Consider the following 27,980-nt stretch of genomic DNA (forward strand, 5'->3'; position numbering starts at 1 on the left):
ATAAACACTTTACTTAAAGTAGAGTGAAACAGTGTTTTTGTTCTTATTCTGCTTTGAATTTTGGGCCAAACCCAGAAGGAGAGGATTTATGTGATGCGATTTACACATAGATATGCAAAAGTGTGTTAATAGTACAGTAACACTTCATATAACTTTTTAATTCATGCTATGTACCGTAGTTTCATCTAAGGATCAGTAAAGCCGGTATATTTATTCACCACTGAGGCTAAAACCTAAATTATTGCTCAAATTACCTAAAATGTGTAATATTCTATAATATCTCTGCCATGCTAATATTACAATTATTTGTTTTATAATGTTTTTTGAATCCTTTGATAGGGGACCTCTATGATAATAATTCACTTCCAAATAGCCGACATCTCGGCACTAACCATCCTAAGACCAGTGTCTGTTATCAGGTGGAGATGGCAGCAGTGCTTACTGCTGACCGGTCTGATCAATAATTCATTCTCTCCGACAGAGCTCATCAATAATAAACGACTCGTTCAGTATTTGAGGTGGACTGTTTCAGGACAATCGTTGAGGCTCCTGATTCGTCCGACGAGCCGTCAATCACCTGCGCCGACTTACAAATCCCGCCCACCTGTCATTCATTTAGCGTCACTTGCGTAAAAATGGCGGCGTTGCAGAAAAACCGGAAATGTGCATTTCTTTAAAAATAAAACCACTCAGGTTTAATCCTTTCAAGTGAAACGATTATATGCATTAAAATCTGCTTTTAGGTTTAGTGTTATACCCTTTACTCCATTACATTTGTTATTTTATTATATAAAATGTTATTTTTACATGCAAAACCATCGACTGTATTGAAAAGATTGTGGGAATGCTTTGGTTTAATTTAAGCAACTCAGTTAAAAACATACATAAAAAATTAATAAATAAGTAAAATCTGAAAATTAAAGATGTCATGATATCACTTCTGACTCAGAATAAAGCTGTGAGGATATATTAATAATATAATAGCAGTCATGCAGAAACTACTTGAAATTTTCCAATGTCAATCCAACAATATTACACATATAGTATTGTGACGTTGTTCTTGTATAATAAAACATTGTAGTATCAGAAAACGTACAGTAGGAAACAAACAATTAATAATATTTCTTGTTGTTGTTTTTACAGTTGTATCTATTTTTCTTTTTTTTTCGTTTGTAAATTTAATTTTACAAGTAGAGCCAGTTTAAGTGGCTTTTATTTTGGCTTTGGTAGCCGGATGTTGTGTCGTGCTGCCTTGTCTGACTTGACGGACAGTGGTGGTGTTTCTGCGGGTGCTGGACGCGGTGGATAGCAGCTGGACAGAAATCTATAAAGGTTGGTTTTTCTTTGAATAATTTCCTTCTGCATTAACATGAAATCTCACCTTTATATTTAAACGCGCCACAATCTACATTTAATAACAATTTTAAATACGAGGAGAACGGTTTCAGACCCAAGAAGCTCTCATAGCCTATAAGATGCGCTCCTTAACAGCTGTTTCCATTGTGAAAACCAGAAAAACCGTCATAGATGTCGCCCGTAGAACGATTCAAGGCGTGTGTGTGTACGTGTGTATGGATGGATGAAAGCTGCTGCTGCTGCTTTGGTGGGATCTGGTCTGACTCGGGGCCTGTCCTGCAGGAAAAGGCGTTTCATATCGTCCGATGGTTTAGATGTAAGAAAAAAAAATAAATGGAGCAGGAACAATGGAATAAAACAGAAATATTCCAGATGAAAACTGGACGAGAGCAATCACATTTTGACCCGAACGCATTTCATTATCAGTCAATTTATAATAACATTTAAGTGAGTATTGTTATAGATAGTGTCTATGCCATGTCTTTGCCTCTATCAACATTTTTTACGTTCATTCATTCATATTCTGAAGCAAAATATGAATTGTAATATATATATTTAATATCTAACTGGCTTTATATAGACTATTGCATAAAGAGGAGAACGCACAGAGGAAAATGTAGCCTAAAGAGAATTTATAATTGGGTCTATAGATGAAAGTGTGTGTGTGTGTGTGTGTGTGTGTGTGTGTGAGTGTGTGTGTGTGAGTGTGTGTGCGTGCGTGCCTTTCATCTGCATTCACCTCAAAGCTTTACAGCATTATTCGATACTGTAAAACTATAATGTAATTGTTGAGCCACCCAGTCAGCAGGTGAGTCATTAAAGTTAATCAATAAAATGGAACAATACAATAAAACATAGGGGGCTGTGTAAGATTTAACGTGAATACGATGTCGTCACAGCCTGCAGGCCACATCTTCACACTTTCTGGATTTACTTGCCGGACCTGAGGGCAACAGTGACGTGTCTGCAGCTTCACGTGGCCTGTCTTTTTTTATTACATTTCAGATGTCTCTCACTTTCTGAGTTTTTTTTTTTTCTTTCCGACTGCACCTGCAGGGAAACAGACTGAACGTTCAGAAATCTATTTCTGAACGGCGACATTCAGTTCTTTTTTTCTCTCTCATTCAGTTTTGATCAGACACCATCACAGAAAATGTTACAACTTAGCCAATTCCAGCTTTAGATTAACCCCAAACCCCACCCAATCTCACCCCCCTCCACCACCTTTAAACCAGCCAAGTAGCATTCAGTATTCACTATGGATGTACTTATCACTGCAAAAGATCACTTAAATCAGAAATCAAATTCTTCCATATTAGGGTTGTTTTTGATTTTGCCTTGTTTGCTCTGGCTGATGACAGCTCCAAATACGAAATGTCCAGAAAGCTCCTACGCCAGAGAGTCCTGGAAGTGTCATGGGAGGGGGTGTCCATCCCTGGGCTATAATCTTTTTGGCTGCAGTTAAGCCAAGCAACCAGATTTTACATGTTTTTTTTCTTTTTTTCAGTAAATGACATCAGAGAGTCATCATTTAAAAGATGTTCTGCTGAATCCATTAGAAACTGTACCCTTGTCAGCACTGATATAGTTTCGATCACATTCTCCCAGAATTCAGCATCTTGTTTGGACACCAAAACGAGACGTGCAAGTGGTTTTATGAGAACAATATGGGTCAGAGCCAGTCCCAGTAGGTACTCTGACAAAATTATACATGTATTTATTGATGTTTTGGGTTTTTCAGTGTTTCCAGTCCATATCCCATCCCAATCCAGCCTTATATGTGTCACAGGCCTTAATTCTATTTTGTAGATACATATTTCTGTGAGTTCAATTTGTCGTAGATGTTCTTTTAGGCAAACTCTGCATCCAGTCAAACATGGGATGGTCATTCAAATCAGACCCCCAATCTGAGGTATAAAAAAAGAGAGAGAGAGAATATTTATTTATGTATCAAGAGACAAGATCTTGAAAACCAAGGATAGACCTCTCCCCAGACTTTCAGTTCTTCAAAAACAGCTGCCACTGAAGGAACCAGTCTCTTGAGGTTTTTATTGTCCCGTGGACATTTAAAGATGCTGCATGAGAAAAAGAAAACATGTCAAATCTTAGAAATGGTTAAGTTTCTCAGAAGTAGCTGAGAAGCTTCGAGGCTGCCCCTAAAGATCACTATCAAATGCAGGAAATATGTCATAACCATCAGAGAGCAACAAAATAAAAGCTTGCTGCCTAAATAAAGTATAGAAACAGGCAAATATTTATTTGTAGATATTTTCCTTTTCAATGTCAAATGTCCTGGATTCACCTGCAGGCTGTAGCAACAACAACAACAAAAAAAAACATCTCCCCCGTCCCGCCTCATCTCTTCGCTGCTTTCTGTTTTCCGTGGAGGAGAAAAAAAAAAAGGAGGTGATGCTATTTTTAGCTTCCCCTCCTCTCATCTGCATCCCCACGCTTCCTAGAAAAAGGAGGCACGTGATCGGGGGAAAAGGGGAAAATGTCGTCTCGGGCTACCTGGAAGCAGAACAGCAGCTTGTTCGTTTCACACGTGACGCTGATGAATGATCTGTCAGAGGAACAGCTGGATTTGAGTAAAAATCAAATATGACAGTTATTTTTCTGGTCAGTCAGTATTTCTGTTGTCAAGCTTTGTAGTTCCACTTTGATGCTGCAGTGAAAGACATTGAGTTTTATAGTTTTATAGCAGCATCCATATATACATTTATTTCACTTTGAATCGTGCTTCATTCTTTCTAGGAAATATTAGGTTCCTGAAAGAGAGGCAGGTTTTATTTATGTGATTTAAAATGTCGATTGCTGGTTTTGATTATGTGTTTGATGTTGAAGTTCAGGGGACTTAGAGCTGCAAATTACTATTAACTCATTATTGATTAACTGGCATAGTATTTGTAACTTTTCATTCACTGATTGAGTTTTTTTTTAATCTATTTATCTGATGTTAAGTCTGGTTGAGAGCACCGTTAATTATCCTCTTCATCCTTTATTACATTTAAACTAGTGCGCTTGTCAGTCTGGTTTACTCTGTAGCAACGCCACTAAAAACACTAGTTGGCGTTGTGTCTTCTTTTCCAGTTAATTTTCATTTCTACTTCCTGCTTCAGTTTCAACAATGGCGACTCAAACTTTTGCCGATATTTTGTCTAACCTTTCCTCTTATGTGTTTTATCTTTACTGATCTAAACTAATCAATTCGTGGAGATGGAGTAGCAGCCGGAAATGCTAAAGCGAAACATGTTACTACTACCAAGTTGACCAGTCACAGCTCTTGAGTACGTACCTGTTGGCACGTAGTTAGATTTCTGGGGAGATGCACGTCAGCTACGGCGTTAGGGTCTGGGCTGTCACCATAGCTACAGCATTAAATACACGCAGAAACCTAAACCACTTATAGAGCATGTGCATTGACGTCACTGCTGCCCGGGGCCACGCCCCCCTGAGTGTGAAAAACACAGTGAAATGTGTCTGTAAATACAGATTATCAGATCAAATTAAGGACAGTTGGACTCGACAATGATCCATACGAACAAGTATGAATTTGGAAAAGTGAATTAGCCTCAGTTTCAGGTAGTTTAAGTTATTTTTTTGGTCATGTCAGTTATGATAAATGTAACTGTAGGAAATATCTGTAAAAATATATCTCTGACTGCTTTTCAAATCTCTTGGTACAGTTAATCGCACCACAGCTCTTCACCTTTTTAAAATTAATTTCACAATTTAGGCGCTATTAAAACCTATGATTCAAACTAATGCTGCTAATCTCCATGTTCAACTGTCACTCTTTACCACTCAGTTGTCGTAACCATGGAGACTTCGCTAGCTGTGACATCACGTGCATACCCTCTGTAATACTAGACGGCCTCTTCGTTTGGTGACGCTCTGTAGCCTTTAAAAAATGGTGGCTGATAGAGGTCTTCCTAGTCAAGCCTCTAACACTAATACTTCCCACTCAGCGGATGGTGGATTTCCTCCGTCATTCTCTTCAGTCCTCCAATAATATTTTTCATTGTAGTATTTGAGCATATCCAACAAACATCTGTTGATATCCAAGCTAAAACGAAGGCAGCTGGACTAGTTTGTATGCCTTCTTGATGTAGAACATCTATGGGCGGTTGAGATGACTAGGGTCTATAAGAAAAAACAAACAAAAAAACACCATTATGTCCCTGCCTTTCTGCAAAACCGCCATTTTGACTCGGGTTACGTTGAATGAATAAGAGATGGTTGGCAGTTGAAAGGAGGTGTGAATGATTGACCGCCCTTCTCACCAATCAGACTTGCAACCTGTTCCACATTTGGTATGTGAACCACACTAGGGAGTTGTGTGTCACAAACTGCGCCCGTCTAACTCTGACATACCCCACATGTCTTATCTTGAATATCCTACTTTCAGAATAAGGCCTAGCTTGGAACATAGAATAAGGTGTTTACATGATCTGCATCAAAGTCGGTATATTTGAAATGATAGTTGAATAATAATCTGCATGTAAACTGACTGCTAAGGTCTGATTTAGTGACTCCTAATAAATCAAGATTTATAAGCACCCACCTGAAAACAAATCTGATATTTATTTGTCACCACAGATCAGGTGGCGATGAAGAGGTGTTTTTATCATGTGTCTCACTAACTGCCTTAAAGCAGGAAAGTGTTTGGGGCCGACGTGGGATCAGCTGCAGATTAGCTGCCTGGCCCTCAAGAAGCCGGCCTATGCTGATTAAATGAGCCCGACTAGCTGGCCGCAGCAGCACTTAGCGCCGGATCAATCCGGCCCCTGCAGGACGTCAATCTCCTTTAGGTGACAGGTTTAGAGGAGAGCGTGATGATGTCACCGCCCAGCGCTGAAACAACTCTTAGTCATGATGAGATTAGATGGGCTGAAAAGAAGAAGAAAAGTCCAAGCGGAGGTGAAGAGACATGAAGTTTTCTTTAGCATAGCAAGACCCGTGTCCATTCTTTGATGAGTCACAACTGTATTGGAGGCACAAGAGAAACCTGAACAACGTTAGGAAGGTGGTCATAATGTTACGTCCCGCTCTCCTCCATCTTCTCTCCACGACTGAAGATCTCCTCAGCAGCTCCTGTCAGTGTCCATTTTATCGTCCATATCCAGCTTAGTTTGAACTTTCAAATCTCATCTCTGCTGCCGTTCATCTTTTTTTTTTCTCTTTGTCATTATTAATCTAAAAGCCAGTTTGATGGGATGTTTAATGAGGGTGATTTACTGTTAATGCAAGCAGCTGAAAGCATATGTTGTAGATATTACTCGCTGTAACTCAACATTTTTTATTTTGTCTCCGGACCAGTGTCTTTTATTAAGACTGAGATATTTTGTCACACCTCAGAGCGAAATTATGTAATTTAGTGCCAGGCAGCCGCTGATATATTTAGAGATATTTAAGTGATAATGATGTGATGATCTGATAGTAATGTGAAGATTCCACTGATCCACAGATGATAGGGTCAGAAAATTGATTTAAAGTATTATAATACTAGGATGATATTAAAGGAAACAGTGAGAAAATATGATTACATTAACTTTCCTCTTATGAGAGACAGGAAATTATATGTTGATCATTGATTTTTAAGCAGATTCCGTGTTTAATTTTTTGTCCTTTTATGCCACCATGAATTAAATAGCTTTGTGTTTTTAGCAATAATTAACTGATTGATTGTGACAGATTCCTGGTTGCAGTAACAGGACTCCACTGCGCTGGTCTGGACATGACCAGGGGTTTGTGTGTTCACGTGTCGCAGTTGCCTAGTGTTTGTGTCCGTTACAAAGTGGAGTGGATTTACATGAATGGGAAGTTTCTTTAAGTGAAACGAGAATAAATCGAATCCATTTGTTAAGGGGGCTCTCACTGTGCGCTACACTTGATTTGTAGGCAGTTTACAAATCAAGGCCAAATGGAAGCAGCAGCGGCGGCAGCAGCAGTGGCGGTGTCTTGTAGCCGTCCTGCAGGCTGAAATACATTTGCATAATGAGAATTTGTTAATTACTTTGAGATTAAAGCACAGAAGCCTCCGTCTGTAAGCTTCGGTGTCAAAATAATGTTTAGCGAAGGTTAAACCAAGTCTGTTCTGTGCAGCTAATCTCAGAAACGCAGAGGAGCAGCGGCGGTAATCTTCTGAAAGGCGACAGTAGTTCTGATTTTTATTTTATACATCAAACATTTAAAGGAAACGGGAAGGACAGCGTGTGTGTGTGTGTGTGTGTGTGTCTGTGAACGTCTGTTTCTAAGTTTAAAATCTGTCCCAATTGTCTAACGTGCTATCTGTGTCTCCGCTGACTCAGCTCAAAGAAACTCATTGACGGAGAGAACAGGGCCAGAAGTACCTGCAGAGCTGAACACTTCGCTGCGACAGTAACACGAGCAGACGCAGTGCATTTTTAATAAGCCTGCCAAAAGAGGAAATCGAACACCAAACCCTGACTGTGATCAAGTGTGATCTCAGGTCCAGCGGGTTGGCTGGAGGCACATTTTGGATTTGGTTTGCCCATCAGTGTTATTTAAACTCTTAAGATTTTTCACACAGTCCAGATCAGACATGTGTAAAATAAAAATAAAAAGATTTACTTTTACATCTGGGTAATAATGAAACATTAATGTATCAACATCCAAACACTGGAACTGCAACTGGACTGATTGAGCCTGATTGGCTTTTCTTTCCAGTCACACTAGTCAGTTTGGATTGAGGCCACCACATAAGGCATTTTTGTTTTTAACTGTGTTGTACTATTCTAAGTCACTAATAAAAACACAGTAGAAAGTAAATGCTTTGAAACAATGAAATTTGTATTCTCGGTCTGAATACTTATGCTGATAACAGGCAGCTCACGTGCTACATACTGTGAGCTGCGGATGTGTATAGCCTGTATAAAAATAGGCTGCAACTCAGATAGTGGGATAGTGTTGCTGGGTTTAAAGAGATAAAAACATGTCTCGGAAACACTGCTGGTTTGCTGCAATGACCCACTGAGCTCCTCGTCTGTTTTCTTGGAGGCGTCCATGTTGTTATTGTAACGTGATCGTTGGCTAGTCAACATGATGCTCTACTAGTCTATGTATGTAGATGTTGTCACTTTTTTAGATTTATCACACACCTATATTTCTGTTTATCAAACTACAGATTCACTTTGCTCCATTCTTACAATCATTGCCATCTCCAACTAGGACACACAAGCAATAGCCACAGGACAGACATACAGACTCTTATTTGCTCAATATAGGATATGAGCATGACACGGGTTAAGAGTATCCAAGTGAAGTCACAATAGGCTGCATCATCCTGTGACTTCGTCCTTTAAATGCCCCTGTTGTGGGGCGGCCGCGTCTCCTTTGCTTAACGTGTGTGTTAAAGGTGACAAATGTTTCTGGCGGTGGAGGATAACTGTGGATAAGTTGATGCAGTGTGTACTGTTTGTCTCGTGTTTGCTCTCATCCGTCGTAGCTGGCCCAGATTACGCTCTCAGTGAGTCACACTGCAGTCCTCTAGCTGTGACTGACGCTCCAGTCCTCAAGAGCCTCCTGAGTTCAGCTGCATCAGTCACACCGAGATGAACTGGGGAAAACGATGCAGTTAAAAGGCTCGGATATGTCGTAGTGCACTTGTTTCTGCAGCTTTTACCTTCGTAGTGATTTATGCAGATATTCGGGAGACACATTTCATGATGTGTTCACTGTTTGAGTTTTCGGTTGCCTTTTTCCCCTCTCTTTCAGCGTTAGAAAGTTTGACAAGTTAACGCATGCTATATCAGCAGACACGAAAAATGTCACTGTATCTTTCCTCCCTGTGATCTGCACTGTTCCCTGTCTTGTCGTACTTTTTGCCTTCAGTCTCAGCAAGTTGAACATCTGTTAGCTGGCTGACTGGGCTACACATGACTGTTTGGATACACTTAGTTATTTTTTCTTTCTGTTTTCGTTTGTGTAATGTGGACAAAAGGGCAGCAACGTGGTGTAGTGGTTAGCATTGATGCCTCGTAACAAGAAGATGCATGAGTTTGTATTACTTTATGATAGAAAGACCCAGTCCAGGGTGTAATCCATTAAAATAACTGGGATTAATGTGTTTATAATGTTTGGGTTTAATTTACCATAAAAATATTCTTACTAAAATAATTTAAAGTAATTTCAGAATGAAGACTCAATTGTTTCGTCATTTGTCACGTTGCACAGCAGGGCCAAATTCAGTTTAAATTGATTATGATCGAGACAGTGAAATCTATATTTTTGACCAGGCAGACATCTCATGTGCTGCATACTGTGCAATGCAGATATGTATAGCCTGTATAAAAACAGGCTGCAACTCAGCACCGTCAATAGCATTTAATAGTAGTCTACAGTGCATTGTAATGGGTTAGTGTAGCTGGGTTTAAAATACATGTCTCTAGTCAACATGACGCTCGAAGTGTCATGGCACAGCAGGGAAGTCGATACAAAGAAACACCTCTGCATGCGATTATAGAGTCCTATGACCAGTCAGAGCCATTTAGTTGTAAACAAATTCAACTCCATTAAGCTCAGATGACATTTTATGACTACGTTGCTGTTACTCTTTTGTCCCAACAGTTTGATTGGCATAATCAGTCCCCAGCGGAGAGTCTAAAGACCTGTTACAAATATTTTTTGGGCCAAGGAATTTGGACTGGCTTCCAGGCTGCAAATCCAATTTAAGCCTTATCTTGTATTTTTCAGAGTATGTACTTGTCAGTTTTGAAGGGAACCATTTTGTGACATATTTACTGTAAATGTTGCAGTCTTGAGCAGATGCAGAAGCTCCGGGCTGCAGATTTGAGAGGAATTACTGACGTCACAGGCAGAGCAGAAGATATCATCAACTAAACAGAAATTGACAACCATGCAGCTGCTGCCTTTTTCAGATCTCCTTGAATTAGGAACCTGGGGAGGAAAAAAAAAACAATTTACATAAAAGCAGCTTTCTCTGGGATTCTTTGCGCCGCACTGCAGTTATGTCGACATTAACAGGGCGTATCGCATCTCGGACCAGCTTTCCTAACAAACCACCAATGTGTTGAGGAAGGGTCAGTGCTTGTTCATTATTCAACAAGCATCTCCCTGTTCCTTCATGTAAGGCGATAGGTCCGAGCTGAGAGGACGGTGCGGTCGTGTTGTTTGTGCTTTATTCCCTGACTTCTAGTGTTCCACTGCAGCCGAGTCGAGATAACAGTCTAAATATAGAGTCAGGCGCAGGGAGTCTGAGCCCTGTGGGCTCAAGTCATTGTGCTCTCAGGAGCCAACAATGTTTCCTAAAACCTTTTAGTCTAGTCCTGCCCAATGCAGTAACATACCAACAAACGTTGTCCCGACGTGACTGCTGTCAGAGGCGTCCTGCGTGAGCTACTGTGAGCTTGTTGTGATGTTTATGTCGGACTGTGTTGGACATTGAAAGACAGCATTGCTCCATGTATCTTCTTCATGTCTGTGGCTACATGTATTATTTTTTATCCTTTGAGTCAACAGTGGAGTTGCAGTTAAACTCAACATTATGGAGAACATGGTTGTTTTATTTGTACAGACTTGATGATTTGTGTCACAGTACATTTTTGTGTTTATTCAACATTAAGTGTGAGTTGACAAAGGCCAAGTCTGAGGTATGAAAGATAAACTTTGACTTTACAGGTGTTAGGTAACCTGGGTGTTATCTTCTTATTGTGACTTTTTGTCATGAACAGTCCTTCAGAATTAAATAAAGCACTTTGTTTTTCTTCAGTGCACCTTATTTCATTTCACAAATTCAGGATTATAGACAGGATTATACAAATTGGCCTTTTGAGTGTGGGAACTCAAACAGTTCTGTGTCTTGCTGTGTTCCTAGAAAACATTAAGGTGGCCTCTTAAGGGTTTTAAAAACTTAATTTGAGTCCGACTGAAAGTACACTCGAGTCCCCTGGAAATGCACGACATGCTGTGTATAAACACATTGGTTAATTTTTCATTTGAAGAAACATCCTGTCGAGGTAGTGGGTTTGGAGGCTACTAAATTAAAGTTACCGTCATTGCGTACTTACTTCTCTTCGTGTCATTGTTAGAGTAGATGTTACATCTTTAATAGGCTGTAATTTGAGCTCTGAGCATGAGCCATGAAGGACCAGCATTTGACAGACCTATGCATAAAAGTATGGATCAACCGTTGAGTGGTTTGCCTCTGCGAGATGTTAAGACCCAAATTTCACCTTAAATCGTGTTTTGGGGCTATGTCTGTGAAGGTTCTTAATCGTCCAGATTATTTGGACATGTTTTAGGAGTTATACCCTCAGAAGATGCTACACAGCCACTGAATAACAAGCAGAATACTTCCAACTTATTTAACTGATTGCCTCCAACACTTCACTAGTGTGTGATGGGTTTTCTCTTTTCCCTCGACGTTGCAAAATGCCTCTTTGATTAACTTCCATGAAGGAAATGGGCAGTGCTTAATTCCAGGAAGTTAATCACTATCTTCTACTTCATGCTGAGTCTAAAAGACATTTCTCATATAAAGCCCTCATTAAATATATGACCTTTCCTGAAAACAGTACCTCTGCTGTTTTCGGAGAGTTGGACCGAACTTAATTTAGCATTCAGTCAAGTTTTAGAAACATCTCATAATGTCCCATATGACTGCATCGTTCATGCGTTACCTTAGGGTCAAGTCATGAAAGCTGAAACCCCATATATCAACAGCGCAAACTAATGTCCAGTTGTGTGACTAATTACAGTGGTACTTTACATCTCCTCACTTGCACATACTTCCACAACGGACAGACTACCAGTTTTTAATATCATGCTATCCTTTGTGTGTGTGTGTATAAATATATATATAGTACATATGCCAGAAAAAGATACTGTCAGGTTTCAAATGCAGTGGTTGCATTAAAGTTTTCTTCGTCTGCAGATGGCCTCAGCAACAGCGACCTACGGGCAGAAGGAGTCTTCGGACCAGAACTTTGATTATATGTTCAAGATCCTCATCATCGGCAACAGCAGCGTGGGCAAAACCTCCTTCTTGTTCCGCTACGCCGACGACTCCTTCACGCCGGCCTTCGTCAGCACGGTGGGCATCGACTTCAAGGTGAAGACCATCTACAGGAACGACAAGAGGATCAAGCTGCAGATCTGGGTAAGAGGCCGAAAAAAGGGATTAGTATTTAGGAAAGAAGCAGTTCAAAGTGTTCAACTCTACACTGACGAACTAGTCAACTGAGTTTAGTATCCAATCTATCTGCTTCACTTCACACAATAGCTGCTTACAGTTATGTAGTTTTTTTCATGCAGTGTTAAGGTAGTGTCCTTGTGCAGTGAACACAGAGCTTCACTTTCTCTGCAGCCTGTTTATCCAAAACCTAAATCCGAACATAAGTACTGAGAGGATGACTAAACACAGTTGGTTACAGTGACATGGCGCTAGGAGCAAACACGACGGGGTGCCTTCTCATGTTTTATAAAACATCAGATATGCATCTACTATACAAAGAGCAAAGACAAGTGTGCTGGAAAAACTGGTGTTTCAGTACTGTTCCCACCTTAACAGGTCGCTCTGCAGCATCCAGAGCCGTGATGGTGAGCAAAGCATAGTGTGAGTGTGTGTTGTCAGCCTTTGCCAGTTCTTGCCTCTGGTGAGAAAGACACAATTGGCCAATCAGAGCACGAGAAACCGATGACAGGGTGCTGCTCTACCCTCCCCCATTACTACACATCCCCTTTCACCTCCGTTCACACACACACACACACACCTCCCCCACCTCTCAACTAGTGGAGCAAAAATAAAATGGTCTGAGTCAACGTACAGTTTATTTCACGGTGTACAGTTAATCCCATGTATATGGACCGATGTAGGACTGTACCGTATTTACAGACATGGATACAATAGGATTTGTGCTCATAGTTATTGTAATATTCTCAGTATGCGTCGTCAGATAATACTGAAGGTTGGAGATTATTTGCGTTTTTTCCTCTTTATGGCTTCACACTGTGAAGAATAATGTTAGAAATAAACAGAAATTTTTAACTGTAAAGTAAAAGCCTAAAATCTTAAATATATGTTTATGTTTTTGTCTCTCCTGTTAGAAATGGCTAAACTAATTTCCCTTATTTCCTGTGCCTCTTAATCTGCAGCCTATCTTAGTTTTGGGTTGTATTTAATTGATCACACATGGATTCTTGAATCTCAGAATACACAATACTTTGTTTTAAGCAGCAAAACTGTTTTTGGGACTCGTGGCGAGCATAAAGAGGATTATTATATAACGCCACTCACTGCTACCTACACTGACATTTTAGGTGTAAGGCTCGTGCTCTTACCCTGAACAGCATGCAGCACACTGAGTGGACATCTAAACTGCAGTCATAGCACATTATGACAAACAGTATGGAAAGTAAAGGTCGGCTCGCTGAAAACAGACAACATACAATCTTGTGACCTGACAGTGATCATGTGTGATTGTGTGAATGGACACATTGATAACGCCAAGAACAAAAAAAACAAAGTCTATGAAGGGTTTGTGTGTACGTGACTCTAGAGAAGGGGTTCTTAACCTTTTTGACCTCTGGGCGCAGTTTTTACAGGACAATGTGGCCCAGGGCCCATTCAAATATCAACATTTTAATTTTAATTGATCTGAGTCTTGTTTTGATTTGTAATCAATAATTAAATCAAGTCCACTTATAGTTTAAGATTGATTTGCTGAATATTGTGTGTGTAAACCTGCACATACAACACAACTGAAGGCTAGCAATTGTAACAACTGAAGGTGCTACAAGAACAAATACACAGGCTCAAGGCTCAATATGTAGATTGTGATAGTGATAATTTGTGATAGATAGATAATAATAATAATAAATAAGTTTCAAATTAAATAAATAGACTGTACATAAAATATAAATAAAGTACAAATGAGAATATTGCCTTATAACCTGATGATGAACACAGTCATACGATAAATCATTTCTGTATCTGTAGCCCATTTTCTTTTCTCGATACGGGTGCCTGAATGGACCAAAATGCAAAAAAACAAAAACAAAAACAAATAACAAATTTTTAATCAGGTTCAGATTTTAAGAATCTGGTTTCCTTCATAGGTTACCAACATCCCTCACTATTCCTGTACAATTTTTCAACTACTTTTACAGCATAATTTTGAAGAAAAATGCAAAGTCACCCAACCTAAAGGCATCCTGACAGTACAATTCCTCATATTCACATAGTCACAAAACCCTTAGCTTCATAGGTTCGTCTAATGTTTGTCTTGATTCTTGTTCACAGTGACCCTACACCGTAAGTAGAGAAGTAGATGCACAAGAAAAATCGCAGTGTTTGGTTTCTAGATATCGGCTTTAGAGCTTTGTTGGGTAGCGTTAGCCCACACTCAACACACTAGGCCCTCACCTGTGTCTAGCTGAACTTAATAAAGTCAGAGTTGTGCACAAATTTAGCCTTTGAGTGGGGGTTGGTATCACTTTCACCTTCATTTTTCCATTTTCATTTAATTTCATTCCTCCGTAACTTCAGCCAAAAGTCTGCAGCTGGCTTCTTCTGCGGTTGTTTATTGGAGCACACAGGTGCACAACTGACAGTTTTTTGCGGCCCATTCCTCATGGTTAAGAATCACTGCTCTAGAGACTCTAGGTTACAGTTCATAACGTTGTTATGTTGATGTTTAACTTACAATAACAAGGAAATAAAAATAAAAATAAGGAAATACTTCTCGCTATATAAGATTATTAAGGTTTAAGATTGTTTTCACTTCATTTTTAACTTCAGCTTTTTACAAGAATTAGTTGAAAAGATTGATAACGCACTCTATGTAACAAATGTGAAGATGCAGGAGCAGCCAGGTTTATTCTGACCTTAGATTAGCATAAGATAAACTTAGCTTAGCGGTGGCTCATGTGTTTTCATTCTTCCTGGAGGCTTCCTCGAGTCCCTTCTGGTTACCCGGCAACATAATGACGATAACAGGACCCCAGACTCCTTTATGCTAAGCTAAACATCTGCTAACATTAACCCCGTCATCTGTCACTTGGAGAAAAATAAGTGAATCAATTATCATTTATATACTTTATACTTAGACTTCAAACTCCTTTATAGACAGCTAAGCTAACCACCGCTAGCTCAGGTTTCATGGTTATAGCGTTGACATGAAAGTGACATCAATTTCCTTGTCCACCTTTTGGGGAAAATTAGTAAAGACTAATTCAAAGTTTGTACATTAAGTAAGTACTTACATAGTTTCATATAACAGTTGTAAAAGTAGTGAACCCTCAGACTCCTTTATATGTAGCGTAGCTAACGAGCTGCTAGCTTGTGTTTCACGATTGTCGCACAGACATGAGCGTGACATCAATCTTCCCATCTAGCCTTTGTACCATGCATAAAATTATGTACATGCATAAGACTTTATTTAATTGTAGTTAAAGTATTTAAATATCAAGCTAAGCTAACCAACTGCTAACTCCAACTTCTTATTTACCTCATTTACATGACAAAGATGCTGGATGCTGCCTTCAAACTGGGGCTGCATTTACCCTGTTCACAAACATTTAGCACCTTGCAAATGTCTGATAACATTCACAAGTCATGCAGTTGACTTCCTGTGTTGTAACCACGAGCCTGCACATTCTTTTTGAAGGTAGCATTTAATCACTGTCCTCATCCTCTGACATTATAGTCGCCAACTTCAGTCTTTTCCTCTGCTGGAACCAGAGTGATGCTTTTGGACCAAAGACACATGGGGTTGGCAAGAAACACTGAGCTTTAACTCCTTGAACATTCATTAGGACCTATTAATGAAATTCAACCTCACCTGGGTCTCTGGCCAAGCTGAGAGGAAGAGGCACAGCGGTAATAAAGACGGGAGAAGACGTGATGAATTGTCAGCTGCTGGTAGATTTAAAAGCCACCTGAGACCTTTTAATACGCAGGCTTTACCGGATCACATGGAGTCGGTTTAATGTCTGAGCCTCTTTTTGATGTCTCATCTTCAGGCTTTGACTTTGGTGTTTTGGATCATTTGTAGGTCTTCTTTTGTTTTTACCTGCATAAATAAAAAATAAATCAGATCTGGTGGAACCACACTCAGTTATAGTTATATATTAAAATAACCTTTAATGCCAGACTTTAAAAACAAAATTCCATATCCTGCAAATAGCGTTTTACCTTTTCAACAGGCATTATTTAAGACAAGGAATTAACTTAAACATTTACAGAACAAAGGTCTGTTCTTGAATTTCCCCCAGGGGATGGATAAAGTATTTTTCTATTCTGTTCTATTCAATTCCAGATTCACAGTATAAGGATAAAAGTAATTTATTATACACGCTAGCAGATTGGTACAATGCCTTCTTATACAGTTGCTGATGCATCAGTGCTTGAAGTGCCACTGTAAGCAGAATTTTCTAATACCTTCTGCCTGTAGTGGTCAGCAACTCTCCAACAGCAGTGTATGTTTCCACAGTATAGATAAAGCTGCCTTTTAAAGTGAAGTGACAGGGAGTGGCTCGCTGCAAGCAAAGCACTTGGAGACCTCAGATTGAATCAGACTCACTGGAGGAACGCGAGATTTATAATTATGTAGTTTCTTGGTGTTAAACAAGGGGAAGTTCTGATTTGTAGAATAAGTTTGTAATAATAAGGTGTCATTGTGGGGAGAAAAAAAAATAAAGGATTGTGTCTAATGTTGTGTCTAACCCATCAAAATTCATTCCAAACATCTAACTTTAACTTGTTTTTATTTTTTTTTGTGTCGCTCTCTTCAGGACACAGCTGGTCAGGAGCGTTACCGCACCATCACCACGGCCTACTACCGAGGAGCCATGGGCTTCATCCTCATGTATGACATCACCAACGAGGAGTCCTTCAACGCCGTCCAGGACTGGTACGCCATCACCTGAAGGGAGGGGGGGGGGGAGGGGTATTTCTATTTTAGAGCGTAAACGGACACCACAGAGTTTGACCTGTGAGAGGAAGTGTTGTGGGGATGATGGATTAAACAGGATCCAGAGAGTCAGCATTAGTCTGGAAATAGATGCAGAGATACTGCAGAACGGAGCAGATGATCTGGTTCAGGTTTCTGTATAATTTATCAGGATCCTTTGTGTCTGCAGAGGAATCAGATGCTGCAATGATCATTATCATTCTTAGTTTGCGGGGGTCTTTAAGTTTGAGTGGAGGGATGAGTAAGAGGTTTGATTTTCCTCTTTTTATCATAATGACTGCGCCTCTTGTCGCCCATCCACAGTTTAGGAGTAGTAACCTACAAATCTTGTTAACTGCAGAGAGATAAAGTGGTTCTGTAATGGTGTTTGGACCCCACGACCTTTGTGTTTTCTGTCCGACTACTGGATGTGTTCGTTCCCAGGTCGACTCAGATTAAAACGTATTCGTGGGACAACGCCCAGGTGCTGCTGGTGGGAAACAAGTGTGACATGGAGGACGAGCGAGTGGTGAGTGGAGATAGAGGCCGGCAGCTGTCCGAACACCTTGGTGAGTTCATGGCATGCACACACACACACACATGCAGTTCACATATAGTAGAAACACTGTATTTCTGTGATTCATAGCTGTTCATATGTGCATGGACTAGTTTGTTGATTTTTATTCTTAGATCTTTTTTGCCAAGGCTTCACTAGATGCATATAACATGTTAATCGCTCTAGACAGAGGTCTTTCCAACTAGAGTAATAGTTAAGTAACTAAAGTATTGGTTTTGCTTCCAATAGGCCTTACAATCTGACCTCACCTTAACGACCCTACAGATGTATTTCCTGGGCTTTGTTCTGGCCTCCTTCCACATTTGAAAACATGTTATGCTGCATTCACACTTGTTTGCTTCTCTTAGGCCGGACCAAATCAGAAAAGTCCTGGTTTGTTTAGCTGCATTTTTTTTAAACTTTGAAACACAACATAAAGACCAAAAGTGTTTTAAAACACTGCAGTCAGCTGGAATTGATTTATCAGTGGAGATCCTTAGTCATACCTTTTATGGAATAATCTGAAAAAAAGGTGAAATTGGACTTACTTGAGTTTAAGTTCTGAAAAACTGACGTGAGTAGTTTATATCTTCTGTTGACTTTCTTCCCCCCTTGCACACTTACCTTAAGATATGCATCAAAGAGACGGCATCTCTAACAAGATGCAATAATTGATGCAAATAGGTTTATTGGTTGACAGGACTTGAAGGAAATGGATGGAGAGATGAGAAGAGGCAAAATGTGTAGGTAGCACAGGAAATAAAATTACACACAGGGTGTGGTCTTGTTTGTTTGCACGTGAACGGAGACCTGACAAACAGTTGGATCGCATTTAAGCATTCAATTTTGCTTAAATAAATCACACTGATAGACTGATCACAACAGATTTTCCCAGCGCAGTGGCGTTATGGTTTGCATGTTTTCCTTGTGTCTTCGTACTTCGTAGTACTTCATAGTACAGACATCGTACTCCGGCTTCCTCCCACCGTCCAAAGACATGCTCATTAGGTTCATTGGTGATTCTAAATTGGCCGTAGGTGTGAGTGTGAGTGTATGTTAGCCCTGTGATAGACCTGTCCAGGGTGTACCCCGCCTCTCATCCAGTGACAGAAGGAATAGTCTCCAGGTCCCCTGCGATGCTCTAGAGGACGAGCAGTTACAGGAAACGAACGAACAAACCAAATGTGTTCACCAGGTGTAAATGCCTCCTAAACTCTAGATTTGCTGTATGTGAATATGTACGACCCTTCATTCATCCCTAGCCACCCCTTGGGGATTTCTTCTCTGGGAGCCATGAGCCTTTTGGTCTCTTCACTAGATATTAAGGTTTGTCTTTAACGGACTGACCTCTCTGACCATCTCCCACGCCTTGTTTTCCATTCCAGGTTTTGAGTTCTTCGAGGCCAGCGCCAAGGACAACATCAACGTGAAGCAGACCTTTGAGCGCCTGGTCGACATCATCTGTGAAAAAATGTCAGAGAGTCTGGACGCCGGTGATCCCGCCGTCACAGGGGCCAAACAGGGGCCCCAGCTGACAGAGCAGCCCGCTCCTCCTCACCAGGACTGTGCATGTTAAAGCTGACTAATTCCCCCAAAAACCTTTTCCGCTGTCTTTCTTCTTGTCCTCCTTCAGTTGGACCCCAGGTCCTCAGGCCCCTACTTCATCACCCTTTCTCACTCCCTTTCCTGCTTCTTTCTGTTGGATCATTTACTAATGGTCACAACAACCGGGCTGTAAAGTGTCTGAAATGCTGAGATGGTTGTAGTGAACCGGTGAACTGGTGAAGTGTGTCGTCTCCGCACAAAGGAGCTAAAAGGTTGTGTTTTTAACAGTGCTGGTGTTGGTCTGATGCCAAAGCAAATTTGATTAAACTAGAGCATTTCAGACATTTCGCAGCCCCAGAACGTTTCCGGCCCATCTTCCGTTGTCTCTTCCTCTTCCTCAGTGTGGTTTTACAAGAAGGATTTGACGGCGTACGTCCTGAGAGTGCCATTAAAATCCTTCCAATGTTTACAGTACTTTGTTTCATGTCAGTCAGATGTCTTGAAAAGATGCCAGCCTTGGATTTGGTCACCAAGAAGGCCACTGTGGAGTTACGTGGGAGTGATTATCCAGCTCGAGATCTGCTCGTTATCAGTGTGTTACATTTTCAGATGTGATTCTGGATGCACGCAGAATCAAAAAAACAAAAAAACAACAAAAAAACACAAATCTATGTGTCTTTGTGCTGTCTCACCTGGTATCTAAACATGGATACTTCAAGCATTTGTTTTTCATCGTTCATCCAAGCATTTCCATTCTGCCTTTTATTTTTTTTTACGTGTCTTTTATTTTGTACTCTGGCGCCCTGTTTATTCTTTTCAAGCATTAAAACGCTGGGTGGGGACAATATGAACAAGCTATAGATAGGTGAAAACTAGAAAAAAGAATTAAGAGACATGTTTTATTTAATTATATTTATTTCAAATGTACATATAAATGTTGTGCAATATACAGTATACAATATCTAAAGGTATGCATTTCTGGAAATGTGTTTTAAAAGGTATGAAGTTCTATGAGGATAGTATCAAATATAAAAGGTCTATGTAGTAAGGTTCGTTTGGATGACGTGTGGAAGTGGCTCCTCGGCGAGCTTCTATATGCTACTTTTGAAGTCAGGAAGTCAGAAACTCAAACTTCCTGCTGAGAAAAATCAAGTTGGAGGAGTCTGACATTTAGTAACTTGTTTATAATCCCCCAAAGCCCCTCAGTGCAACATCTTAACATAACTCGGATATTAGAGGAAGAAACATGTGCTGCATCATTAAAGGTCGGATCGGGACTGTAATTAAGCTGAGATCAGGCCTACAGCTCGACGTGATCAAGTGTAGTAAAAGCATACTATAACATCATTTAAGATCAGGCAGAGGAGGCAGAAATTCCTGTAGGCATCTAATAAATTACCACATTTAGCTGACTTGTAGTCCCGGCTGCTCAAATATCAAATATCAGATCCTTCAAACATGTTGACGGGGCTTTTGGGGCGCACACAATGTTGTTTTTGTGCGATATTTTTTACGGTGTTTTGCCTTTTTCTTATAGTTTGCCCACAGGCAGTGAGAGGAAACATCAAGAGAGAACAGGATGATGTGTGAGAAAGATCCCGAATGAGGCCAGAACTGAGTAGCTGTCATAAATCTTTGACTGGCCGCTGTACCGCAACAGCAGGCTCGGCTTCAATACCACGGAAAATTTACCCCAAAAACAATTAAAAATGGCAGGCACTTTGCAAATAAATTAAAACCAGAATCAGGGGGGACAGGGACTGTTTTTTTGTGTGGCAGGTGTACAAGGTTTATGCGGACACATGGCACAAGACAAGCAAGAATCAAGACAGGAAAGGCATACTGTAGCATGAATATATCAGTCATTTGTGATTAGGGAAGATCTCAGCACTTCCACTCATACGCACGACATCTCTTTAGATTTTAAGTCCAGCTTGCACTGAATGTATTCAGGCCTGTGTGTTTGCAGTTCACATGTGCAGCCACTCATGTGTTTAATTGCATTATATGAGAGACTGACATTTCTGATCATGGGAGAAAACGTGCCAGACTACGACGACTCCTCGTGTTTATTTGCTCTTAGCAGGATCTCTTCAGACTTCTTCAGCATAACAGAGCAGCCGGCGTCGGTTTATCTGTCTGTGTGTGACGTCAGCGCCGACGCTCAGTCCTCGAGTAGATTAAGGACAGCACTGTGGAGCGTTCACAGACCGGGTAGCTCGATCCAGTGCAGGAGTTAAATATTCTGTTCTGGGAGTCAACACAGCGTCACTCATTCGAGCACGGCATCCATCGGACAGTATTTGCACACTTGCTTTAATGCAGTTTACGCAGTTTATTCCTTCTTTTCACTTCACCAAAGATTGCTCATTGTTTATGCTGTAGGATGCCAGAATGAGCAGGGGTTTTTTAAGATCACAATAAAAGAAAGTGTGGAGTGCAGTGTAGTGAACCCTGGTCAAATCTTTACAAGCAGTGAAAACACAGGTGAAGATGATGACACCCACTGAAGGTGCAAAACACTGAAAGGATCAGTAAACTGGCTAGAAATCATGCACTTCTTGAAGCCAGTGTCTCAAATCTGAATCAGACAAGTGTCACTGTTTGCAATATTTAGGCCCCAGTCAAAGCAGCCACGCTGTTATTAGAGAAAGGGAGTGGCGGTCGGTGAAATTATCAGGACCATCTCGGGAGAGGATTTAAATCCTGCGTATATTTTACTTCATACTGGTTGTGACTGTTTCTTTTCCAAGTAAAATCCAAATTTTGAAGCTGTTCTCCTCTCTGTCTTCCTCCCCATATAAACCAGATCTGTAAATACTGTACCTTTGAGTCATGTGCGTGGATTGTGTTGTATCGACTCAGGCTTGCATCAAAATAACTAGGAGAAAAAAAAAAGAGAAAACAAAATTGAAAAAAAAAAAAAAGACGGTAAAAACTCAACGATCCCAAAAGAGCCATGTTGTACTGTATCTGCATTCATCTCTAGGCCTGCTCGTGAATGAATGTGTCACTCAGTTATGAAGCAATACACACGACAGTATGTACACAAAAACGCCATCAAGCTTGGTAGAGGTTGCCGACTTTAGATCTTCTACTAGCACGCAGAAACGTAACTTTTGTTTGGTCTCGTATCACTGCCTCCTCAAATCCTTCTCAGTTTGGGCCATTAAGATGAGAGAATATGCTGTGGATGTTTTTATCTGTACTTTGTGGTAAAACAATAATAAAGAAAAAAACTTGCTAACAGTGAGTTGGTTGTGGGGTTTGTGTCTTAATTAAATATATTTAAAGGGGTTTGATGCCAACGATGATGGAGACACTAATATTCAGTGATAAAGACGTCATTCCGTCAGCAGCCTCAGGATGTCACTGTTTCACTGTCAATCGGTAGATGAACCTCAGACGAAAAAAGCGTCTGAAGAGTTTTAAAAACCATTAAGGTGACGGAAAAAGTTTATGTGAATCAGAATATATATCAGAATGCCCTCACTGACAGGTCAACACTATATTCAACACTATATACAAACAAACAAAAACCAGTAAGGTGCAGATAAGAGAAGCTCATCTTTTTGTGTCAATTAAGTTGATGATCAATCAGTTTCCCTTGTGGATCATTAAAGTCTGTCTAAGTGTGTCCTGTATTCTGTCTGGCAACATAATGTTGTTAGTTGGGGTCTTTGGGCCTCTGTGGATCATCCCACAGATACTTGATCAGTTTGGGATCTAGTGAATTTGGAGGCCAGGTCAACAACATGTTTTTTTGAGTGTGTGTCAGACTGCATCCTGCTGCCGTCAAGGAGTGTCATTGCTATGGGGTGGGGCTCCCTGGACTGGTCTAGGTAGGTGCTAGATGCCTAAGTAACGTCCACATCAATGTCACAGAGTTTCCCGGCAGAACATTGTATTGTCACAAGATGGTCAATGTAATCTCCTGTCAGTGGTTTTAATGTTGTGGCTAATTGGTATATATATATATATCTCATCGGAAGTCAAAGTGATGTGTGTGAATATTTCTTCACACTCACGTGCTACTCTTAACATCACATAATCTGAAATTTGTGATTTAAACCTCGTCTTGCTTATTGCATTTCATTTAATTCCTCAGATAATTAGAAGCGACAGGACGGGCGTTGAGAGTGACATTTGATATTGACTAATCTGCTTCTGGTAATGATGTTAGTAACGCTGAATTTTAACAAATCTGTTCCTGCCTCAAAGTGACTGACTGAAGACATGCTGCCCCCAGCTAGTCGTTTGTTCTATTTTCACAGGAAACATTAAACATTTTTCTCACATCTTTCAGTTGATTGTAATGGAGACACCTGTGCTCCTTCACTGCGGGTTTATTTATTTTATTTTATCTTAAAAGTATGAAAAATTGCACTCTGGCAATCCCTGGATACTGAAAGCAAAAGAAAATGTTCATTTTAATTTATGATATTCTTCCAGCACATGTAGGCAACACTACTTTAGTGGGAATAAATCTCCAACTCTGGTTAAAGGAGAACCACATTGCACAGAATTGACGGATATTATAATGTGAGCACTTGCCACTTCATTAGGTACACTAGTGAAAACAAATGCATTATAATATTCTAATAAAAGTCCTGAATTGACTCTTCGTGCAAGAAAGATGGTAATTCAGCTGTGTGGTCATTTTGGCGGATGTCTTGGAGTTTGTATTGCTGTTGTACCAAATTAAAGAGCTTGTTATTTATCCTAGCCCACCGACTAACGCGGGCTTAACATTTACAAATAATACCAACGTATCAGTACAATACAATTCAAAATTGCTGCAAACCACAGCTTATAAAAAAATGAAAGCACTATTGAATCAAGTGCTGTTATATTTGTTATGTTGCATTTGTTCATTAGTGGAATTGTAATATAGTAATGGACAAAATGCCTGCTTTCAAGGACAAATGTGCAATGCAGTTACTACCAATGTTTTCATGGAAATCCAATTTAATCAGGAATAACGCTGCCCTGTTGAGGACTCAGTAACGTTCAAAATAAATCAGTCATACAGCAGTCCTTCATCTCCTCATATACAGATCGGTTATGTACGAGTGAGAATCCCTTAGCTCCATGAAATAGTTTTTTTAATTTCACAATTAACCAGCAGAGGGAGGAATAGACCAGACTGATGGTGTGATGCAGATTGCTACACACATCTCAGGGAGCAGAAATCATGCAGCTCAAATCCTGTTATTGCGCAACGCTGCCTTCATTAATCCACACTCTAGTGGAGAATGTAAAATTGGTAAATAATTATTATCTTTGTAATGACTTTACTAACTTCGACGTAGCCTCAGTTTCGGGCTTTATAAATTCCGGTCAGGGCTAGAGACACCTTGGAGTTTACACCCCACGGGCCTAAAGCGCCCTTTCACCTCCAGTTGACTGCTGCACGCATGCATGTAGATACGAGACTGACCAAACGTAGAGGAAACAGCTTTATTGCCGAGCAGCATTTTAATTCAGACATAAAGCCAAATAACTGTGGGCTAGAGGTCATGGCAACAGTCAGTTGCACAGAAAGGTTAGGACTCCTCACAATTAAAACAAGGGCACAGTTGAGTAAAAATAGACAACATACACGTGTGTGTGTAAAGGTTAAAGATAACAAACACTGATTAATTTCGCCCTGTGCCACCCAGCTGAGGGCAACATTCGAGTTTGTCAACAACATGCAAATTGTTCCCTACAGAAACACAGAGACTGTACACGTAGATCGTCTCTTACATATCAAATGTGGGTGTTTTTCTTGCAGCCAATTCCCCATAAATTAAGGATATCTGTGTCACAAATGTGCATATTTTGGTAGAAGTACTGTTTGGTCCATGTTTAAGAATATAAATAAGAGTTCGTAAACACTTTTTTTACAGAAAAAAAAAATCAAGACATGTGGCACATGTCTACCATCAAAGGTGCCTCTTCCTTCAATCAGGAAACCCCATGACCAAATCTCATTGAAAATACTGGCAGTTTTATGCTGCCTTGTCCTCCAGTAAACACACATACGAGGTAGAACAGGATTTCATACATCGAATACATCAAATGCAAATGCCCTTCATTTCGGCCCAAACAAAATGAACCCAATGAGGATTATCTATTATAAAAATCCAATAAATAACACTGATTTACACTCTCCACCAGGAGGAGGAATAAAAATACACATTAGTTGAATTTACTGTTGGCCGATAACAGCGTAAGAGTCTCATTTTTCATGATATTGATATATGTTCTACCAGGTATGTTTACATTTTTTACAAATCCTAAATGCCATCTTAAAACTGCCTAAAATTAATATAGAGTTTGGTGTGCGTGGCCCGATGTTCATCCCTACGTGGATCGGGGAACATCTGGGCCACGCCACATACAGAGAGACCAACATTAACGAGGTCCACGAAGCTTATATGCTGGTCGGTAGCCCCCTTGCAGCTCGGTCCCTCCGACTAGTGCACCTGGACCTCGTGTGGCAGCAGCTGGCAGCCGCTGCTGACATGGGAGAGGACTTTCTGTTTCAGCTGGGCCACTTGCTCCCTCAGCAGGCTGGCCGTCGAGGCCAGGTCGGTGTTTTGGCTCTTGAGCGTCTTGACCTTGTCCTCTAGTCGGGAGATCCGCTCCAGCTTGCGCATGCGACACTTTGAGGCTGCGATCCGGTTCCGGAGCCTCTTCCTCTCGGCTTTGATGCGCTCCTGTGAGTCCATGTCGATGGGAGACAGCGGCGGGCTCTCCCCGAAGCTCTGAACGTCGGGAACCGTCTGAGGCTCCTCCTTCGGCGGTGGCTGTACCCGAGAGAGCTCCGTCTGCGGAGGGGCTGCCCCCAAATGATGCGACGGAGGAGGCGGGAAAGGGACCGTGTCCGTGGTGTAGTTGACAGTGGTTCCCATTGGTCCGCTGCCGTAACTGTTCAGGTTTGTGTACACGGGTAAATCCGGCTGCACGGCCACCGGGGCGATGTTAGCGCCCAGATCCAGGTTGCTGTTCGTCTGGCCGGCTCCGCTCAGCTGGTTCTGCTTGTGCAAGTCCTCCAACGCCTTCACGAAGCCCTCGGCGAACTCCTGCTCATCCGTCACCGTCTTCGGGTAGAGGAACTGGGAGCTGGTCGGCGTCGTGGTGACCATCCCATTGGACTGGATGATGAGCCGCTCCAGTTCGGGGGAGGCCAGCTTCAGCAGCCCCAGGTCCGGGGAGCTGAGGATGGTCTCGGCGTCGCGGAGATGCGGCTTGAGGTCTGCGTCGTCCGCCAAGCTCAAGTTAACATCCTTCTTCATCATTATTTCCGTGGGTGAAATGACAAGTCGTGATACTTGACACTCCCTCAGAGAGTCGCCCTGCCCATAACCCTCGAGAGAAATAAACCTCGGTGTTAAAATATCTGCTGTTAAATATGAAAAGTCTTTTTTTTCTTTTTTTCTTTTCCTGGACGCAGTGACAAGTCTCACGCTCTCCGCCACCACCGTCTCAATGCTCGCTCGCGCTCACCGCCTCGAGCTTTTCTAGACTGGCACGTTCCATTATGTCACATGAGAGCACGCGCATTGGGCAGAAATTACGTTTTCCAGATTTTATTTGAATAAAGGGACGAACCGAGCAGAGAGGAGGAGGAGACGGAGGAGAAGTCTCACTCCCTGACACAGCTCAGTGGCCGCATGGTTGGAGCAATGTGCACTTTATTTAAATTATTTGTCCCGTGGCGGTGTTAGTGTCTTCTGAAAAGATTAAACACGACGTATTTGGGCTAAATGGATGCTTTTTGTTGTCTTTGCCCCCCCACCCCCTGCATAAAGGTCACATTATAGTTTTTCTGTTTGTCAGCTACAATCAACATCGTTACACATGCACAGAAACCAAAGGAGGAACAAACATCGTGCTTCTCATTATATTAATATTACAGAAAAAGTGGTGAAAAAAGAAAAAATCTATAAGATTTTTTCTTAGATTCAGACGTCTGAGTCAATAAAGATACGCTTTTATTTGTTTGTTTTCGGAGATGGAGGAGGTATGGAGATGTGTCTACATGTTGTGTCTACAGATATCGTTCTTTCAGTTGTCTAAGTTGTTCCACTCCAGTTTATATGGATTGTAATTATAGTGACAGCCTTATTACATGTATGACCTCCAGGATTTCAACTGTAAGCTTAAGACAGTCCCATTACCAATCTACATGTGTTAATAATTAACATGTAATGTTTATTTCAAGTTGTGTTATGAGAATCAGAAGCAACTATGCATTTCCACTCCACGTGGCTTGGGATTTACTCTTTAAAATAAAACGTAAAGCATCACAGTTTCTTGCGTAAAGAGCTGTGTAGCCTCAGACCAGTAAAGGTGTTGATGTTGACCCCTGCAAGAAACAAAACAAGACCGGGGAGGTGGACATCAGCACCGGACTACAGAGCAATGGGAGAAGCTGGCATAGTCTCATGTAGCCTAAGACTAAGAGAAGCCTGCAGAGACAGACATGTTACATGTGTCGATGGGTAAGAGCTACAGAATGTTAATTAGGGGGTCATAATGTTATGCCTGTTTTGAGTAAATTACAGAAGTGGAGGTTACTGAAGGAGTCTTCTGGTGAAGAC

General features: G+C 40.9%; 2 protein-coding genes across 2 annotated transcripts; one reads left to right on the top strand and one right to left on the bottom strand.

Moving 5' to 3' along the window:
- The first annotated feature begins 1,231 nt into the window (after positions 1 to 1,231).
- rab3ab (RAB3A, member RAS oncogene family, b) lies at positions 1,232 to 22,642 on the top strand. Its single transcript, XM_047587090.1, has 5 exons — positions 1,232 to 1,332; positions 12,272 to 12,496; positions 17,131 to 17,249; positions 17,733 to 17,857; positions 19,230 to 22,642. Exons 2-5 carry the CDS (start codon positions 12,272 to 12,274, stop codon positions 19,418 to 19,420), a joined length of 660 nt encoding a protein of 219 aa, XP_047443046.1. The 5' UTR covers positions 1,232 to 1,332; the 3' UTR covers positions 19,421 to 22,642.
- Positions 22,643 to 24,835: 2,193 nt separating this feature from the next.
- LOC125009705 (transcription factor JunD-like) lies at positions 24,836 to 27,014 on the bottom strand. The gene has a single exon (XM_047587874.1). The coding sequence runs from the start codon at positions 26,673 to 26,675 to the stop codon at positions 25,851 to 25,853; it is 825 nt and encodes a 274-aa protein (XP_047443830.1). The 5' UTR covers positions 26,676 to 27,014; the 3' UTR covers positions 24,836 to 25,850.
- Between the last annotated feature and the right edge of the window lie 966 nt (positions 27,015 to 27,980).

Source organism: Mugil cephalus, chromosome 6 (assembly GCF_022458985.1).
Source record: "Mugil cephalus isolate CIBA_MC_2020 chromosome 6, CIBA_Mcephalus_1.1, whole genome shotgun sequence".
Classification (NCBI taxonomy): Eukaryota; Metazoa; Chordata; class Actinopteri; order Mugiliformes; family Mugilidae; genus Mugil; species Mugil cephalus.

What these genes read in the sequence shown, in the direction of transcription:
- LOC125009705 (XM_047587874.1), bottom strand. Translation starts at nt 26,675, where the DNA reads ATGATGAAGAAGGATGTTAACTTGAGCTTGGCGGACGACGCAGACCTC.
- rab3ab (XM_047587090.1), top strand. Translation starts at nt 12,272, where the DNA reads ATGGCCTCAGCAACAGCGACCTACGGGCAGAAGGAGTCTTCGGACCAG. An exon ending in GGATCAAGCTGCAGATCTGG is followed by an intron (nt 12,497 to 17,130) that starts GTAAGAGGCCGA and finishes CGCTCTCTTCAG; the next exon opens with GACACAGCTGGTCAGGAGCG. An exon ending in GCAGCTGTCCGAACACCTTG is followed by an intron (nt 17,858 to 19,229) that starts GTGAGTTCATGG and finishes TTTCCATTCCAG; the next exon opens with GTTTTGAGTTCTTCGAGGCC.